Below are 20059 nucleotides of genomic sequence, written 5' to 3'. Positions count from 1 at the left end.
TATGAAGATAGATTGAAAAGATTGAGGATTGTTTACCATAGAGAGGAGGTGAGTAAGAGGGGACACTATAAAAGTAAACAGGAGGTAGACTGGAAGCTTTTGATCTCCTCGTCTCATAAGACAAGAACAAGGTGACAGCTAATGATATTGAAAGGTACTAAATTCAAAATTCTACCATAAATAAAGGAATGCTTTTCACAAAATGTGTAATTACACTGTGGAACTCATTGCCACAGAATGTCTTTGAGACCCAGAATTTAGCAATATGGATGACAAGAATATCCAGAGTTGTTATAATTAATACTAAAAAAAAAGGTTTTGAAAGGAGATAAAAGCCTCATGCTTTAGAGTTTAAGCCTATGTGCAGGTTCTGGTCTAAAATCTATTATTATTTAAAGTTAAAATCATTAATTCAAAATCTGTAAGAAATTGAGATCAAAAGGATGATGATAGATAGATTACCTGGTTTACCTGTGACTATTAAAAGGTACAGAAAGATAGCTGACCTTTTATTAATGTTAGTGATAATTGAGCTGATTTTTGAAAAATTATAATTGCTTTTCTTGAGTTATAGTCAGATAAGGTTAGAACTTAGAAAATTGCCTAGGTCTTTTTTATGAGAACTGGTGCTTGCATTCCTAAGTGGCTCATAATTATTTTTTTCTTTTTGTATATGAAGGTGTTTTATAAGAAGGAAGTAGGCTCTGGCACACCAGTCAAAGAGACTCCTGAGATTGAACGAGTAAAGAAAAATCAGCAGAATATTAGTTCAGTAAGTGTTAGCAACATTAATTATCCTTCCCCAGAGCAAAGTGTGGTCAATTTTTTTTCATTTTGTTTATTATAAATATTACCTTTTCCTATCCTTCACCTTATGCTACTCCATCAGATTTCCAAGGGTTAATGCGCTACATTAACATGGTATTGGGGCTACACGACTCCAAAAGTAATGTTTAATTTGGATTGTCATCATTAATGGGAAATAGATCTTTTTAAAATTAAATATACGATGACAGGATTTCATCTTTCAAAAAACAAGCAAACACCTTAACCATTTTCGCTATTGCTGATTTAGAATAAATTCCAGCTACAACCCGCAACTTAGAAAAATATCTTATTAAGAAACGTTTTCCCCTTAAAAGTTGCTGCAAAGCTCATACGCTTTAGCTGATTGTTTGGTATACTGTGCCAGAAGAGGCTTTGGGAGAAAACCGAGGATTTGTGGTTATTATTGAAGACAAGTTATACAGGTGGAGCTGATGAGATTGGTCCTTTAAATGAGATTGTTTAGCTATGGCTGCTTGAGAATCTTAGGCATGCCAACCACCATTTGAAAGTCAACTATCAAAATGGCAGCTTCTTAGAAGCAGGATATACTCTTCAGTTAAAAGTTAAAAAATGTGGTAATTTGGAGAAAGATTTGAGGTGCACACTGACTGCTGGGATCACTCTTAAAAATGTGGTCAATTACATGACATCTCTCGCAACTGAACACTTTTTTTTTTTAATAAAAAGCAAACTGTTGCAAGTAATAGAGTCATAGCAGGAGTGTGGTATTTTTTATCTGCTTCTCATAGGAAATAGGGTATTTTTTTAACATCTATTGTACTAGAATTTCAGTCTTTCCTGATTACAGGGTCAGCTGTTTACTGTGTCCCCTCCCCGCTGTGGCCAGAGGTCACTCTGCAGCACTCCGCTTCTGTTTCCCCTCTTGGTATCTATGACACCTCCCAGGGGTACCCTTGATGTCACCTGCCCCTAGCATGAGGAAGCCTTGTCTGTGGCTGCTGGGGGTCAGCTCTCCAATTCCTCCAGCCACAGGCAATACAAGCAGTCCCCTTTAGGCCTGGCAGGCCCAGCTGTCTCTCTGCAGATAGTGGTAGGCACACTCCAGCATCTGCCTGAAGTGTCCAGCCCCATATCCACTGGACATTCATGATATTCACAGATCTGCAGCCCTCAAAGAAGCAGTAAATGCGAGCTTGCTAGCTTCACCTCAGATCACTGCTCTGCTTAACACATAGCACTTAGATCTGCATATAGTGAAAACAAGCAAAAGTTTATTTAACAAAGAGAAGAGATTCAAACGATAGCAAGTAGAAATGTTGGAAACAAATGGTTACATATAAAATCAAATCTTAACGTGTTCTAGAACCGAGACGTCTATAACTAGGTACTTTCATGTGGTATTGAACAAAGTTCACCCCAAAGTCCTTCCGAAGTTTTTCAGCCAGGCCTGGCCATGATCCTTTTTTTCCTGAGACAAAACATGCTGCCAGTGTGTCCCCTAGGTAAAGTGCACTGTATATCTCTTTGTAACCCCTGGTATGTCAAAACAGTCCTTTCATCTTTATTAATAAACTGAGACATTCTCCTGCTGTGTGTTACTTCCTATAGATTTCGCAATCTCTTGTTGATTTTGCAGTCTTGATTAGCTGGTGGCTCAGTATGCAAATAGACTTACATCATGAGACGCACAATACACAGTGACCAGTCAGAGAGATAAGCATCTAATACACCCTGCCTAAACAGAACCTGTCTGAGGCATGTCACCTCCTGGTGACTTCCCTTTAACTTCAAGGCTTTAAGAACATAATTTTCAGTATAGATACACAAGTTCTTAAATGTTATCTGTACCTACATTTTACAAGGATTACAATAACCATTGGGCTTTAGGCTGTCGGGAAAGACCTTACCTGACACCAGACGTTCAATTATTGTGCATTCACTTGACCCAGAGCATCCTTGTAAAACTCTATGTCCTGCTGTGCCCTCTGCTAGTTGGCAAAAAGGGGTTCCTGAGTCACAGTTCCTCAGTAACTCAAAAATACAACCCAAAATTATTTAAAACACTTCTCTTCTGGGGGTCCAATTTATTCAACCCTTAGGGTACATGCTGGCCTTCAAAGCCCCACTTCAGTTTTTCTCTCTCTTATTCCTGAAGCTTGTTCCAAATTCGACAGTCACTCACAGGCTTTTCCTGGCTGGAGTTCAGCATTCTGGCTCTGACTTCTCAACTTCCCTGCTGTCATGGTCATCTCTGCAAGAGCCTTTCTCACTCCCTGCAGTTTCCTGAGCTTCTCCCCTTCACTGCAGCTTCCTGCTGCCCTTTTTAGGGGGAATCTGCTGTCTTCCATCAGGTCCCATCCAGCCATTAATGCTGCAAAGGTGGGCTGGAGTAATTCCTTCAGTAATCAGGGTTGGCTGTCCCCAAGCATCCAGCCCATCACCCTGTTATACTGATACAGTATGCAACCCCAAATACTACATTACATAGAAATGTGAGCACAGGTAGGCAATTTTCATTTATTTTTGGAAAATGTGTATTTTCCTTTGACTTTTTTTCTTCTTCATCACTTCTCATTTCACTTTGATTCATGTAGTTAAGATTCTGATGCAGGCCATATCCTAACCAGCTAAGGCAGACTAGGGGAGTCGTCTCCCAGTGCTCTCAGGTAGAGATCTTATTGAAGTTATGTGCTGGTTATCTGTAGGGGATTTTACCACTTCCACCACCCTCAAGATGAAGCACCCCACGGAAAGCAGCCTTTAAATTAGCCAATGCCATGGGATTCCTCTTCCACACTGCGCTAGGCCAAACAGCCCAGGGCTGCCACATGAGCCCTGTGCTGGGTTCAGTAAAACCTGATCCACCTCATGTGGTCCAGGAATCAGAATGATTACTGTTTAGAAAAATAATAAACATGATTATTCTTAAAAAATTTGGAATTCCAATCTGTAATATTGCTATGTAAGGCCTAACTGTGCATTAGACATAGGAGAAGGATTACAAAATGTTTGTTGTGCTTTTCTAGGTCTCCTTTAAGTTAATAACTTTTTTTAAAATATCTATTGTTCAGATAAAATACAAAGAAGAAATGAAGCATGCCACAGCAATTTCGGATCCCCCAGAAATAAGGAGAGTTAAGGAAAACCAGAAGAATATTAGCAATGTGCGACCCTTATTCATTACTTTCATTATACTGTATTTTCTCTGTTTCATTGAATGTCTTGGTTCTAAATGAATAAATCCATGATGTTTGCATTAATTCTACTTTGTCAAAAAGACTATTTAACGATTTAACTATATAATCTTCCCTCGGTGTTGAGCTTTGATTAACATTAATGGGAATTACCTACTGGTATCAAAATAACATTATACACTTGATGTGTGAATTTGAGAATTTGCAAAAGGATCAGCATTAAGTACCATGTGGATAGAAGTGTGTGTTCATTAATGAATGATATTTTCTAGTAAATTGCTTTACATTATTCTTTAATCTCTATTAACAGAGCACAATACTTTTGTTACTTGGGTCTCTCTGTATAATTTCTAATACCCTGTTTACCAGGTTCAGTACAAAGAGCAGCCTTGCAAAGCTACGCCTGTGACTGTCACCCCTGAGATGGAAAGAGTCAAGAAGAATCAAGAAATTGTCAGCTTGGGAAGTTGCTTTAACTTTTAATTTAATTTTATCTTTGTCCTTAAATAATCATCTGATCTATAGATTTCTTACAAAACAAGTCTCCACAAAGATGTTTGTTTTCCTTAGTTGAGCATATATTCAAAAAGAAATATATATAGTAATGGAAACCTCCAGAATAACAGTTGCCAAAGGCTCCATTAACAAGGCCATTGCATGATTCAGGAAATGAAACTTGATACAGGCTTCTGGGTTAAACCAATGCCCACAATTTTATTAAATAAAATATTATTAGAAGCAAAACTACTCCCCCTCTTTCGGGTCATAAATCTGACTAATGCAGTCCTCCACATATTTCTCTGGCCATAAATGACTACAATTAAGTGTGGACTTTAATTAATCCCTCCTTTGTCCCCCTTCTTCCCCCCAAAAAACTGCCCCAAACTGGTGTCCAATGACAAAAAATCCCACCTCAAAATCCTACTGCTGGGCAGAAAGATGTGTAAGAAGGCAGGGCATTTAGTTATCATACTTCACCATCCTTGTATTCCTGAAGCACTATCTTCATCCTTTCTGATCTATCTTCAAAGACACACTGGCTACCCTGCTCAGCTGGACTCCCAAAGGGTGTGTGAGGTAACAGGGCTGCTCGTGTAGTGGGATCTTCCCACCCAGAGATTTTGAGGGTTGGAGCCAATTAAATCAAAGGTGACTGCAGCAAAGGCAATGAGGAAATGTGAGTGTGTTTGGCTCCAGTTTTCCTCTATTTATACCACCAGCCAAAGTATCCATCCTCACCATCTAGAAGTTAGCTGATTTCATAGATTCATAGATTTTAAGATCAGAAGGAACTATTATGATCCTCTGGTCTGATGTCCTGCATAACACAAGCCACAGAACCTCACACAGCATTATCTGCATCAAACCCATAACTTCTCTTTGATCCAGGGCATATCTTTTAGTCAGGCAACCAGTCTTCAGGTAAAGATTTCAAGTGACGGAAAATCCACCACATCCATATAAAAGTTGTTGTAATGGTTAGTAGCTCTCACTGTTAAAAATCTGTGCCTTATTTCTAGTCTGAATGTATTTAGCTTCATCTTCCAACCATTAGATCTTCTTATACTTTTTTCTACTAGATTAAAGAGCTGTCTAGTGTCAGAAATATCTTCCCTGTGTGTAGGTACTTGTAGCCTATGATCAAGTCGCTTCTAACCTTTTCTTGGATAAATTAAATAGATTTATCTTCTTTAGTCTCTCGCTATTATATATGATTTCCAGACCTCTAATCATTCTTGTAGCACTTTTCTGAACCCTTTTCAGGTTTTCAACATCCTTTTTGAAGTGTGATCACCAGACATAGTATCCCAGTAATAGTTTTACTAATGCTGTATACAGAAGTAAACCGCCTCCCTAATCCAACTTGAATTCCCCCTACTTATGTATCTAAGGATCAATGCCACTTCATAATGGCATTGCACTAGGAGCTCATGTTCAGCTGGCTATCTACCATGACCCCCATGTCAGTTTTAGAATACACCTCTACCCCAATATAACGCGACCCGATATAACACAAATTCGGATATAACGCGGTAAAGCAGTGCTCCAGGGGGGCGGGGCTGCGCACTCTGGTGGATCAAAGCAAGTTCGATATAACGCAGTTTCACCTATAACGTGGTAAGATTTTTTGGTTCCCGAGGACAGCGTTATATCAGGGTAGAGGTGTACCTGCTTTCCAATTTACAGCTTCCCCATCTTGAACACACTTTGTTCCTAGATGAATAACTGTGTATTTGTTTGTGTTAAAATGAACTTTGTTCAAATGAGATCTTACCAAATGATCCAGGTCAGTCTGTAAAACTGGCCTGTCCACATCATTGTTCACCATTCCACCATTTTTTGTGTAACCTGCAAATTTTACCAGTAATGATTTTATATTTTCTTCCAGATCATTGGTGGTAAAAGTATTGTTCAGCTTTGGGCCAAGAATAGGTCCACTCAGGACCGTAATAGAAACACCCCCATTGGATGCTGAATCCCCATTTACAATTATTTTTTGTGATTTCTCCATTAATCAGTTTTTAATTAATTTAGTATAGACTACATTGATTTTGTATAGTGCTAATATTTTTTATCAGAATTATCCAGGACTAAGTCACATACCTTACAGAAGTCTAAGTATATTATATCAACACAGTTACCTTTATCAACCAAATTTGTGATCTTATCAAAAATAAGAAGTTTGTTTGGCAAGACCTGTTTTCCATAAATCCATGTTGATTGGCATTAATTATTCTACCAACTTTTAATTCTTTACCGATTGTGTTCCACATCATCTTCACCATGATTTTGCCCAGGGTTGATATCAGGCTAACTGGCCTATAGTTTTCCAGGTCACCCTGTTTGCCCCTTTTGCATATTGGTACAGCACTGAACATGCATGAGTTTAATGCATTACCTTTAGATGTGTACTTCCTTTAATTAAAAAAAAAAAGCAAAGTGCATTTAAATAAATGTGTGATTTTGACAATTGATTTTAATTCTCTCTGTTCCCTTGTGCTCTCTGCCATACTCCCCTGTGTATTCCGTCACCCCTGGATAATCAGCAATGGAAATAGTGCATGCAATTTGGAACATGGATGTATCCTTTATGTGATCTCTGGGTTTATTGGTTTGGGTTTTTTTATACAGTGGGTGCCATTAAAATCTTGACACTTACCCTTTGTTCTCATTGAATTTACTGCAGTATTTGTGGTATGCCCCATTCTAAGTGGAGGGAGTATCACAAAAATGATAAACTTTAGTACCATGAATGCCAAGTTATTAATTGGTGTATAGTGTTTCTGTTTCAGAGTAGCAGCTGTGTTAGTCTGTATCCGCAAAAAGAACAGGAGTACTTGTGGCACCTTAAGAAATATATATACATACAGACAACATGAAAAGGTAGAAGTAGCCATACCAACTGTAAGAGGCTAATTAATTAAGATGAGGTATTATCAGCAGGAGAAATTTTTTTTTATATCCTCACATCTTTTCAACTGTCTAAAATGGGCCATCTTGATTATCACTTCTCCTGCTGATAATACCTCATCTTAATTAATTAGCTTCTTACAGTTGGTATGGCTACTTCCACCTTTTCATGTTTTCTGTATGTATATATATTTCTTACTATATGTTCCATTCTATGAATCCAATGAAGTGGGCTATAGCCCACGAAATCTTATGCTCAAATAAATTTGTTAGTCTCTAAGGTGCCACAAGTACTCCTATTCTTTTTACAGTGTTTCTGTGTGTATGTACACACAAGTACGTAAATAATAAAAATCCATAGGAAGAATTCAAGGTTATTTTTCAAGAATCAAGTTTTATAAGCTTTAATAAATTTCAAATGCAGTTTATCCTTTGATTTGTTTCCTGGATGACCTTTTAAATCATATGGTTTAATGTAATGTAACATGGTTTTGTTGAAATAGTATATACCATTTTTATTCTGTGAAATAATAGGTTCACTATAAAGGGCAGCCTGCCAAAGCTACTTCTGTGAGTGTCACTCCTGAGATGGAGAGAGTCAAGAAGAATCAAGACAATATCAGCTCGGCAAGTTGTTTAAATCTTTTTGCTCTGTTTATTTTCATAACAGAGTATGCTTTTCAATTTAGATTTGATGTGATAAATGCATCTCATTGCATCATCCGTTTGAAGGTGAATTCTTAATCTTTGAAAATATATACTGCACGTACCACCATGGGCAACGAAAGTACCCATGCTTCCCATAATTACTATTACACAAAATGCAAATGGATATCTGGGGCAGTGCTCTATAAGGAGAAAGTCGTCCTATGTCAATCTGGATTCTGTTTGAGAAATCTTAAGTTTCTTGTTACCAAGCTTCAGAAGTAAACTCTAGGGTAAAGGACAAAAAGAACGAGAATTTTAAACTCAGTGCAAGCTCAGCTGTTTTTTGATTCAAAGCATGGAAACTTGAACATGAGTTTCTGTTCCTTGTTGCATTATGTTGTGCTTTATCCATATCAGAGATGACTAGTCCAAAAAGGATCCTATTGCCTTAATAGCGACAATTTGATATTAATATCAATGTCTTGGATTTCATGATTCATTATGTTCAAGGTTTTTGTTTCTGTTTTTAACTGGCCATTAACTTTTTATCATTATGACATTTTCTAAGTGTTTGAAAGGATAGATGGATGAGGGAACATTTGAATAAACTTTAGAGGAGGCTATTAGAGTGCAGGGAATTAGCCAAAGTGGCATAGGGACAGAAACAACCAGTCAAGCAACTTGCAGGGAGTGCCCCAAGCACTAGAACACAAGGGGTGAAATCCTGGTCCCAAAGACATAAGTGGCAAAACTCTAATTAAATTCAGTGAGGTCAGGATTTCATCTAGAGTGGGTGTTGGACAAGAGGTGTTGAAAGAGAACACCCTAAAACTTAGACAGTGTTTATAGAGAAAGAGTAAAGGAAGCTGGGTTTGTCAGAGAGACTACATAAGAGGCAAAGGAACAATAACTGTTGATCCAAGTGACCATGAGATGCCCTTAAAATGTAAGAACAAATGTAATTTAGATACCTGGTTCTGAGATATTTAATTTCTTTATCACAAAAATGTACTCATGAGTTTTAATTATTTTTATCATTATTCCTGCAAACTAAGATATTTTTACAAAGACTTTCCCCAAAATTGCCTTGATAAATGCTCTGCCATACTAATGAGCAGTGGCTCAGAGATGTAATGAAATGCATTGGCAGGAATTATATGATGTAGGATAAGAATGTTGGTATCAAGAAAGACAGTTACATTTTAAATTTTCATTGTACACTGTTAAAGCACATTTATTTAAAAAAAACACTGCCTAATAAATCTTTAGAGACTATGCTGTAGTTTATACTGTGGATTGCTCAAGGATTATTAAACAAACATAAAATACTAAATTCATTTATCTGCTGAATAGTTGGGATTATATTCTATTATCATCTTAGTATAAAAGCATATTATAATAGATTTGTGCACATACTTTGAGAGGAGATACCTTTGAATTTAAATGCATGGATATATCTAAAATGATATATATTTGCATGCAATCTGCATGTTATGGTTCAGAAACGAAGACTAAGATGAGAGTGTCCATTAGTGAAAGTACTCCAGTCTACTGGAATGACACAGAAGTCTATGCTAATTGACTCCCTCTTTCCAACTAGAAACAGTTACATTTGCTGTATTAAAAACTTGACAATTACTATTTGCAAGTAATGAATGTTACTGTGGTATCCCTGGCATTCAGTATGCTAAGTATATAGAATACCACAACAATATTAATTAGGCACGAGGTATCGTAGATAGTAATGACGACTGCTGCACATGCAACACATAGGGCATAAATGCTCATTTTCTAAATGTACCAAGATGACCGTCAGATGTGGTGCAACCATTTTGCACCTGTACTTCTGGCAAAGTCTGGGCATAGAACTGGCATATGCAGCCCTGGGAGGATCTCCCGAATATCAAGGGGATCAATCCTCTGGTGACATAGAAGTTCTTACAGCATGCTCTATCCCTGTTGGAGGAGAGAGATGGGGACTATCTAGGGAAGATCTGGTAGTTCAGTCTCCATATTCAGTTCTGAGCACACGTGCTAACACCTTTCACAGTGCCAATTATGATGGTATTTTTTGTAATGTTCACTTTGACTAGTAAGAACTTGTTCAAGACCTATTTCACATATACCACTGAACAGTCAAGACGGTTGACTTTCAGCCACTACTGACTTTTTGAATGAGTGGCTAATGGAATGAATGTGTCCATTGGCCATTTCCAGTCCCCTCTGCCACCTGCATCCTAGATTTAAAAAACAAACAAAAAACAACAGTTGTGAAAGAGGAGGAAACAGAACAAGTGTGTATAAAATGATTTGGAAATGACATTATTGTGAGGCTTCATATTTGCAGTGTCTTTCAATGTAAATGAATGCTTCATGTTTACTGTTGTTGCTGTTTTGTAGGTCAAGTACAGCAGTGATCAGAAGCAGATGAAAGGTAGACCTAGTGTGATTCTTGACACACCTGAACTAAGGCATGTCAGAGAAACACAAAACAACATCTCAATGGTAGGGTACATTCTTCAAATAACTAGAATATACTAAGGAATGACACTTGACTTTACACTGGTGTTTACCCTTCAATAATCTAGGTAACTAATTAAACACTGTACTAAAGTATGGAAACTGTTTTTTCTCTTATGCCATTCAAGGGAGAGAGGGGTTGCTAACTGCATATGAATGTAATGTATATTGTCAAAATACTAATAAATGGCTTTCTAACAGTTGATTGTCTGGTTTTTAAAAAAAAGAAACTTCAGGCTGTTCCTCACTGTTTGAGCATCCCACAGTTTGACTGGATTAGGTGACACACACCACTTTGTGCCTGTGCATGTTCCTGGATTGTGTGTGACTTGAGTCTTGAAATTAATTGTGTTGTGTGTGTGTGTGTATGTATGTGTGTATATATACACATTGAAAACATCACTGATTAAGAATCTGTTTAAAAAATCAAATAATGCATAATCGGGGATACTGCCTTTATAACACTCATATCAGTTTTCTTCCAAGACTTGCTGTGTAATATTTTTTATACTCTTCTGTCCCTTTTTGGAAAGCAGGCTGCACAGGAACAGCTTAATTGCCCGTAATTTCTGTCTTTATACAACCAACTGCTGCTTAACAAGAAAAGTCAGAGGAAGGAGTATATTTTTTATATAAAACTGTGCATGTCAGCAAAATTCCTAATGAATTAAATTACTTTTTAAGAGATCTTTCAGAACCCTGTCCTAATATCACAGGGTTGTTTACATCGTTAGATGTACAGGTCAGCATCATTGCGTGAAGATGCTCAGGTGCTTGAGTTAATGCATGATGGAATGGCAAGCAAAAAAAAGTGTTTTTTGTGTTTTTTTTAAATGGTAGCAAGTATGTAATGAAATCATATCAAGGAGATGGACTGGACCACCTGTCAGATCTTTTCCATCTCTGTTTCTATGATACTATTATGGTGCAAAAATCAAGGAATAAAATTACTCATTATGAAATAGTTCTTGCTAGTTTTAGCATAATTCAAATGGGTTAATATCAGTCACTGCTGGGGGAAAAACATTCCTATTCTTTTCCAGGTGAAATATCATGAAGATTTTGAGAAGACAAAGGGCAGAGGTTTTACACCAGTGGTGGATGATCCTGTGACAGAACGGGTGAGAAAAAACACCCAGGTTGTGAGTGATGCTGCATATAAAGGAGTACATCCACATATAGTTGAAATGGATAGAAGACCCGGAATAATTGTTGGTAAGTTGTTAAATAATGTTGCTGTCCAGAGATCTGTGTGAAGATAAAAGGCTCTGCTTCTCCTCCTTATAACCAAGAAAAATATCCCCTTTTTTCATTTTACTTGGCTCCGATTGTGATGATGGTGTTAAATATCATTAGCTTACTTTATTAGTCACTATGCATTCTTCCTCAATTCATTATTTTGTGAGGTTTTTTTCTTTTAAATTAAAATTAAGGGTCAGAATTGGGGTTTCAGAGAATAATTGCCAGGCAGAATGGGTAATTGTAATCAACCTTATCAGCTTCAAACTAATGAGGACATTAAGTAATCAAATGTTAAAATGAAAGACTTGTTCTAGATACTAGCTTTACAAAACCATAAGAAGAGGAAAATTGCAGAGTAATATAAAAGGTATTCTAATTACTACATCGAACTACAAAGAGTAAATTATTATATTTGAGACTTTATAATATTTAATGCAAATAAATAATCCAAAAGAAAACTGCTATTGACTGTCTGCTGTAGATGAGCCCTGAGAGAATTCAGCTTCACCCTTGGAATGCATGGGGAGGCAGACATTTGTTTTAAGGTATAAATTCTTTTTTTTTTATTTAAAAGTAGAACTACCTCTCCTATGAATTCAAATAGTAATCAAATGTTTTCATTCCTAGTCTGCATTTTCCAGTGTGAAACTTGTACTGAAGTATCAGTAAAATGGCAGCTTCTAATGAAATTATTAATATTATGAAGATCTGAAACAGTAACAGGTATTTCTAGGAGCAGGGGGGATATGTTCTCATTTGCTACCTAACTTTGTAAGATGCTATAAATAGTCAATGCAGTTTTTCTTTAACTTGAACATTGATGTACCTGGCATTCACTGTTCAAGAGAGATCTAGGGCTGTAGTGTTCCTCAGTTTAAATAAACTTGTATCCCTCTAACACAACAGTTCTCCACGATTTAAATTCTGCAGATCAGTTCATAAGGAAAGGACCCCCTTCATCAATCGCCTCCTCTCCCTACCTATAATGCCTTGGAAATGCTCCATAAGAGTGGTACACATAGTCCTAGCATTTTGCCTCTATATAAATCCATGGTACGCCCACACCTTGAAAACTGTGTGCAGATGTGGTCGCCCCATCTCAAAAGAGATATATTGGAATTGGAAAAGGGTCAGAAAAGGGCAACAAAAATGATTAGGAGTATAGAACGGCTTCCATATGCAGAAAGATTAATAAGACTGGGACTTTTCAGCTTGGAAAAGAGGCAACTAAGGGAGGATATGATAGAGGTCTATAAAATCAGTAGTATAGAGAAAGTAAATAAGGAAGTGTTATTTACTCCTTCTCATAATACAAGAACAAGGGGCCACCAAATAAAATTAATAGGTAGCAGGTTTAAAACAAACACAAGAAATTATTTTTTCATACAACGCACTGTCAACCTCTGGAACTCCTTGCCCCAGAGGGTGTGGTGAAGGCCAGCATTATAACGGGGTTCAAAAGGGAGCTAGATAGATTCATGGAAGATAGGTCCATCAATGGCTATTAGCCAGGATCGGCGGGAATGGTGTCCCCAGCCTCTGTTTGCCAGAAGCTGGGATGGGGTGACAGAGCATGGGTCACTTGATGATAATCTGTCTGTTCATTGCCTTTGGGGCACCTGCCATTGGCCACTGTCAGAGGACAGGATACTGGGCTTGATGGATCTTTGGTCTGACCCAGTATGCCGTTCTCATGTTCTTATGACAACATCTCATTCTGTGGCTTGCCAGTAGCTCTTCAGGTAGGCCACAGCTCAAGAACAGCTGCTCTAAAGGATTGTTCAGGTTAAGGCCGTAAGTGGTCAGAGAGAAGGAAATGGACACGGTAGCTCTCTGGGCCATAACATTTTGAGGTCTTGAGTTCAGCTGTCTTCCTGAATTTTCATATCAACTAATATTTGCTCAAACTGAAAAAAGAAAATCTAAATCCTAAAAGTTAGCAGAAATGTAATCGGAAAAGGGAAGAGAACCTGGCTTTATTCATTTTTCTCTTTCTGGTTGTCCTATTTTCTCATTTGCTCTGCCTGGCACGAATACAGGCCACAAGAATCCCCAAGATGTTCATTCTAGAGACTTCTGTACCTAATAACAAGGGTAATTTATGATAGGATTGAATGGAGATTAAGAAGACTTGGCCTTCTATCATAGAGAATTTTATAACAGGGAGTGACAGAGCTCTACCCAGTGGAAGATAGCTTTGCAGACTGTGAAGGCCTTGCACATCTTGGCACTAAGGCAACACAACCTAGTCAGAGGAATCATTGGCCTGCCATGGAGACCCCAAAGCCAGAACAACCATCTGACTTCCACAACTAAAAGCAAGGTAGTCAGCTAAGAGTAGAAGAGCTCATGCATTCATGTGGTCCACAACATCCTCCTATTCAGCACGTTTTAAAACCCAGCCAGTGCTGCACTGTAAGCTTTATTTTTGCTTTGTGTACGTGTAATTCACTAACACAACCATGAGTATGATGACTGAAGGGCTCAGTGGCACACACTCCAGTCAGTCATAACTGAACTCATCTCTCAGAACATAATCTTCCCCGCTTATAAATAACTTATTGAGGAAAAGTTAGCACTTCTGTACAATTTTTCAAATAGAAGTCCTTTAATAAAAGAAAAACTAAAGAGAAACACCTTTTTTAAAAAAAAAAGTGAAAGCAAAAAACAATAATTATTTAATGGAAATAGCCCATGACAAACCTGAGAGCTTTACATTTACTAATATTTCAGTTAATGTCTTTCTCAAATGACCTGCAATCACATAGACTTGTTTAAACAGAATCAAAGAACTCCTTCTTCGGGGGAGGTCCTTGGCATCTGGAAAAGATCGCAGGGTCAAAAAACAACAACCCAGCCGTGACTCTTAAGTTAACCCCAGCTGATAAATGTTCATTCAGGTAGGGAGTAATACTTCCTTATTAGAACCTACCTGGTGGGCTCTCTAAGGGTACGTTTACACTTACCGGGACGGTCGACGCGGCGAGTTCGACTGCTCGGAGTTCGAACTATCGCGTCTGATCTAGACGCGATAGTTCGAACCCCGGAAGCGCTAGTTCGAACTCTGGTACTCCACCGCGGCAGGAGGAGTTGCCGGAGTCGACCCTGGAGCCGCGGAGTTCGCTTCCGCGGCGTCTGGACGGTAAGTAAGTCGAACTAGGGTAGTTCGAATTCAGCTACGTTATTCACGTAGCTGAATTCGCGTACCCTAGTTCGACCCCCGAGCTTAGTGTAGACCAGGGCTAAGTGTAATCAGTGGAGCCCTAACAACGTTTTTCAGTGCCTGAACAATGCCAAAATTCTGCTCTAGAAAATGGAATTTTATGTTACGTGTAATAGGACAGTTCAAAGCCGTTGAAATAAATGGGATATTTCCCAGCCCCCGAATTCTGATCTGTCTGTGGATTGGTGAAGTAAAGTGGGTCCATGCAGCTTATGTAGGTAAACACCCAACGACAATATTTTCAGTTGGATAGAGGCCACAATGAAGCTAAAGTGCCCCATCTGATGAAGTGAATTGCAAGGTTCTTGTTTCATATAAACATTATTGCAGACTACACAGGAGAATAAAATCAATGTAATAAATAAATGGTTTGTGTACTGAAGTCCATACATAGTTTTCACGGTTTTTATTTAGAAATGCACAGTGAAGTATGAAAAACGGGACTCACCAATTCACTTCCTCCTTCAAGCCTGTCTGTGCTTTACGTAGAAGTTCCAATTGTCATTGCTAGGGCCAAATGACTGTGCATTGGCTTTCCATTCATTTTGTCTGCAGGAGCTAGCACTACACCGTAATGTAAGGCTGTAGTAGATAACACGTAGCACACACAATGAATCCAGCTCCAGACTGTGAGATTTGTTTTATTGCCTGTGCCTGCTCTTGTTGTGTCACCAATTTCAGGGATCTGGCATAAGCAATCCAATAAAACACTTGGGATGCCACATATTTGGGGTCCCCAGGGTACAGCTTCACCTAGTGACTTATAAACTAGCCTGATTCCACTCCCCCATAGCCACAGGGTCAAGTTCATTTAATCTCCTCCAACATATTGGGATCCACTAAAATTCTGCAGATGGCTTGTCTTGCAAGACACACATGAATGAATGTATAATTTGCCTTTTTCCCTGTTATCTGGTAGATCCATATTTTAATTGGTCACACTTAGTATCAAGGTTTGATTTTGAAACGATTAGTAGATTTGATAAGCATGTTACAGCCACAAGCAGTACATTTTACAGATTGTGGTAAGCCTATTGACAGAAGGTTTTATAGATGGTTATATATACTGTACATTGTTATAAGTAACCTTTTGACTTGTGGAACTCTATAACTATTTTGTAGTCATTTTAGTAAAACATTGTGTAATCATTTCAACCTTTTATACATTGTTTATAAATGAAGTCTTCATATAAAATGTAACCTTTTAATCTGAAGACCTCTATTCTAAGCTATCCAATACAGGATGGTGAACTGCAAAGTTTGTAATGATTTCTGTATAGAATTGTGAGGAAAAGTCTCATGGTTATAACTGTTATTAAATTAGTAAGTTGTGGTCCAGCAATGCTTTGGGAAAATGTGGGGTAAGATGTGGCCTGTGCCCTAAGAAACTTATGTTCTAGGACAACAAACAGAAATAACAGTTAAGACACAGAAGCACCAGATAACTGTCTAGTGCTCTCTAGTGTAAGGGTTTTTAAAATTGTTTCCATTGGAATAGCGTTAGAAAATTGGTAAAATTGGTATAGCCTTATAAAATGTAACTGTCATGGTTGACAAAATTAAAAGGAAATGAATAATGTACAACACTTAAAATGAATGCAACACAGTCCTTTAAATGACAGCTGAGAAAACAAATGCCTTCTTGTCTAGGAATGTCTAGATATTTCCATTAATGTCTAGATCAAGGCAATCCCTGTCATTTTAAAACTTCTTGTTCTCATGCTTTTATTTCCTTCACTGCTTGTCTGTCTTATCATTTCTTTCTTTTGGGAAAAGACCTCAAAGTTTGGCGCACAGATCCTGGCTCCATCTTCGACATTGATCCTCTGGAAGACAGTATTCAGTCTAGGAGTCTGCGTATACTTTCTGGTATTGCTTATATCTTGAGTTTTCCCCAAATCCACTTTTTAATGAAGCTGTTGTATCAAATTTTCAGGTCAATATGTCAGCCATATGTTGTATTTTTTCATTTTACAACCATTCTACTTTTAAAATGAGTGTATTAAAGGAAATTATAACTATATTCTCACACACAACTAAGAAACAATGAAGGCATTTATCTTAAACTAGAATTACTGTTTTCAGTTTCAGTTAAAACTATAGTAATTCCAGTAGTACTGAAGTCTCTGGTCCTGATTTCCAAATAACTGGATTTCACTAGAGCTTCAAAGATACAGAAGGGTTTGATTAATAAAATAAGTTTCATGGTCTTGTGCAGTTTTTGCTTATGGGTTACAATGTATTATATTTGCTTGCACCTGTCATTTGTTTGTTTACAATAGCACCTGCAATGTGCTTTATGCTTTCCAAACATTCAAGAAAGGATAGTCCCTGCACTTAGGTAGCGCACAATCTGAGGATAGACGCACAGGTAGACAGAGGTTAGGGGAAAGGAACAAACACAGGCAACATATTATGGCCTGAGTTCCATTATTGCCTTCTTTTCTGCTAGTGGTAGGGGCTTAAAGAGCCTTTTGAATTTGATTAAAAAGTATTTCCACTCACCTTAATAAAGAAAGCAGAGGAGGTCAGGAGTGTGGTTTTGTTTTTTGTTTGTTTGTTTGTTTGTTTGGGTTTTTCGAAGAAGAACTTAAGCTGATTTGCAGACAGTTTATTAACAATAATACACATTTAGTGATGGAAACAACTAGTAGTTTTGCCACTGACTTCAGCAGGGCTGGGATTTCACCCTTGGTCTTTTGATCTCTTCAGCTTGGCATTCTTTAAATATTAAAAATGTATTTAAAATAGGTTCTTCCAAGTGTAAAATTGGTTAAAATAATCTTTCTTTGCTATTTTTATTTTTATATTTTTTCAAAATACCTAACCATAAATATCCTAAAACACCATATTAGAGGCTAAGGAGACCTAATCTAAAGCCCATTAGACTCACTGGAAAGATTCCAGTTGTCTTTAGTAGGCTTTGAGTCAGATCCTAGTAGCTGGCCAGATTTCTTGTTTGAATCCAAACCAATTTTACAATGCAGTTTACCAGGAGATTATCGATGAAGTATAAGCACATTGTATAAGCATCCTCGACCTTTTCATAAGCTTCCTTCATGCCCTACAGCCACAGTATTTGAAATCTTTAAATTTCTTCTTTAAAAATATCTATACAATTAAAATACAGCAGTGACCACTGATGTGTCAGGATGCTAAACTCCTAACCTATGCAGTGAGCTAGACTATATTTATCTTGCTGTGAAAAAAAAGATGGCCACTGTAGCAGTCATTTCTGTTCCCGAATTGATGTTATTTGAAAATTACAAAATAAAGTGTTATTAGACAGAGAGACTGTAAGGCAACTTAAAGGCTAGAACAAAATTATCTCGACTGAGTTATAAATCCCAGAAAATTATTTTTTTATTGGAAACATTTGTAGAACCTTAATTATAGTAATGAAAATCATCATCATGTCAGTTGATCACAGTTGAGTTATAGAGAATAAAGGCAAATGCAGCCACCGTTTGTTGCATTTACTACCCCAGTAAAAATTAGAAATTTTGGTTAGAAATTATTTATCTCACCCAATTTCTTGCTCTCTTTCACATCAATCTTCCCTCAAAGTTTTCCACATTTTTGGGGGAAAAGCTGATATTTCCAAACAATACTTTCTCCACACTCTCTCCTTCCATCTGGGGCTAAGTAATTAGGACTGAAAACCAATGTAGATTGTCTAGAATCACTTGTATATTGAGTCTATAAAAAGAATAGCATTTAATGTACAGATGGGTCACTCACTTTCATGTTTGGGGCTTTGCAGACTTCTCAAGCAATTTTATGGAGTTTGTGCTTGAATAAGTTTGAATATCAAGCCTTTTTCCATGTGATTTAAAGCCATGTTGTTATTTTTTTCAACCATGATCCAATTTAAAAGCAAATGCGCCCGTTTTAATCTTAGAGACTTTTGTATAGGGTGGAATAATGCCTTTATTTTTCAATAGCAGGTTTTTTTCCTCCCTTCTCTGCTCCATTTTTCACCCTGTTTTTCCCTAGGATCTGCCCCCCGGCCCTCCTTTCTTCCCCTTCTTTATACCATTTGAAGCAGGATACAAACCAGTCAAGTCCTAGTCAAACTTTTTTGAACCAGTGATGTTCCAAATGAATGTGCAAATGAACACAGTTCACCTTTCAAGCTATTGTTACATAAATCATTTGCTGTGTTGTTTTTGTTCTGTTTTGCTCTTCTGTCAGCTAATCGTTTACTGCAGTATTCTTTTCCCCTTTGTAGAAAAAGCAAGCCGTTATAATAAACAGCATTTCCATTCCACCAGTTCTTTTGGCATGAGTTTGGGAGGTGAAAAGTCAGATGGTTCTGAGACAAACCCTAGCCTTTCTTACTGCAGTGAGGTAACAAGGCCATCTGATGAAGGAGGTATCCATGGAGTCCCACTTTTCCCCCCACTAATAACATTGTCACACTGTGTTCAAATCTCACAGGCCACTATTAACTCAATGAACCTTATTTATGCATAAAACATTAGACCCGTGTGAGCTTTTGAAATACTTGCACTGAACTTGGTCCATGGGGAGGCACAAGAAGCTTTTCAAGCTTCCATACTTATTTGCATGCCATCTTTCTATTCCCCACCTCATCACCTTTGGGAATTGAACTGTAATAATCTGAAAGCTTGAGTAACTGCCATTTACTATAATGAAATGAAGACTCCTTTTGTTCTAACAAAACTCACCAATCTGGTTTTCTTTCTTTTTGAAGACATAATGGGAGTGCACAGTGTAAATGAGAAAATATGCAACTTAACTAAGCAGCTTGAACCTACTCGTGATTTCCAGTGAGCAAATCAACCTTATAATAACAATTGAGGGTCTTAATGACCAGATCTCACCATTACCATAGTAAATATCTGTATGCGCTAGGCTGTTTTTTGATACCATGAAAGGAAAAGAAGAAAGACTGAGACCTTTCTTAGATAAGAAACCTTTCCTGGGCCCTCATATGCTATAGATCTGAAAATAAGGTATTCAGAAAGTACATTTAGAAACTAAGATTATAATCTGATATTTTTCCAGT

The 20059-nt window shown here is 37.6% G+C and overlaps 1 protein-coding gene across 1 annotated transcript in view; it reads left to right on the top strand.

The window, feature by feature from the left end:
* LOC123364039 (LIM zinc-binding domain-containing Nebulette) overlaps nt 1-20059 on the top strand; it is a 400792-nt gene that overhangs the window by 349661 nt on the left and 31072 nt on the right. Inside the window, exon 5 of the mRNA XM_045005756.1 lies at nt 11606-11777. Coding sequence (XP_044861691.1) covers nt 11606-11777 — 172 coding nt within the window. The remainder of the gene's footprint in view (nt 1-11605; nt 11778-20059) is intronic.

This window comes from Mauremys mutica, chromosome 2 (genome assembly GCF_020497125.1).
Source record: "Mauremys mutica isolate MM-2020 ecotype Southern chromosome 2, ASM2049712v1, whole genome shotgun sequence".
Lineage (NCBI taxonomy): Eukaryota > Metazoa > Chordata > Testudines > Geoemydidae > Mauremys > Mauremys mutica.
The sequence above is the reverse complement of the archived record's forward strand: the minus strand, read 5'-3'. Positions and strand labels throughout refer to the sequence as shown.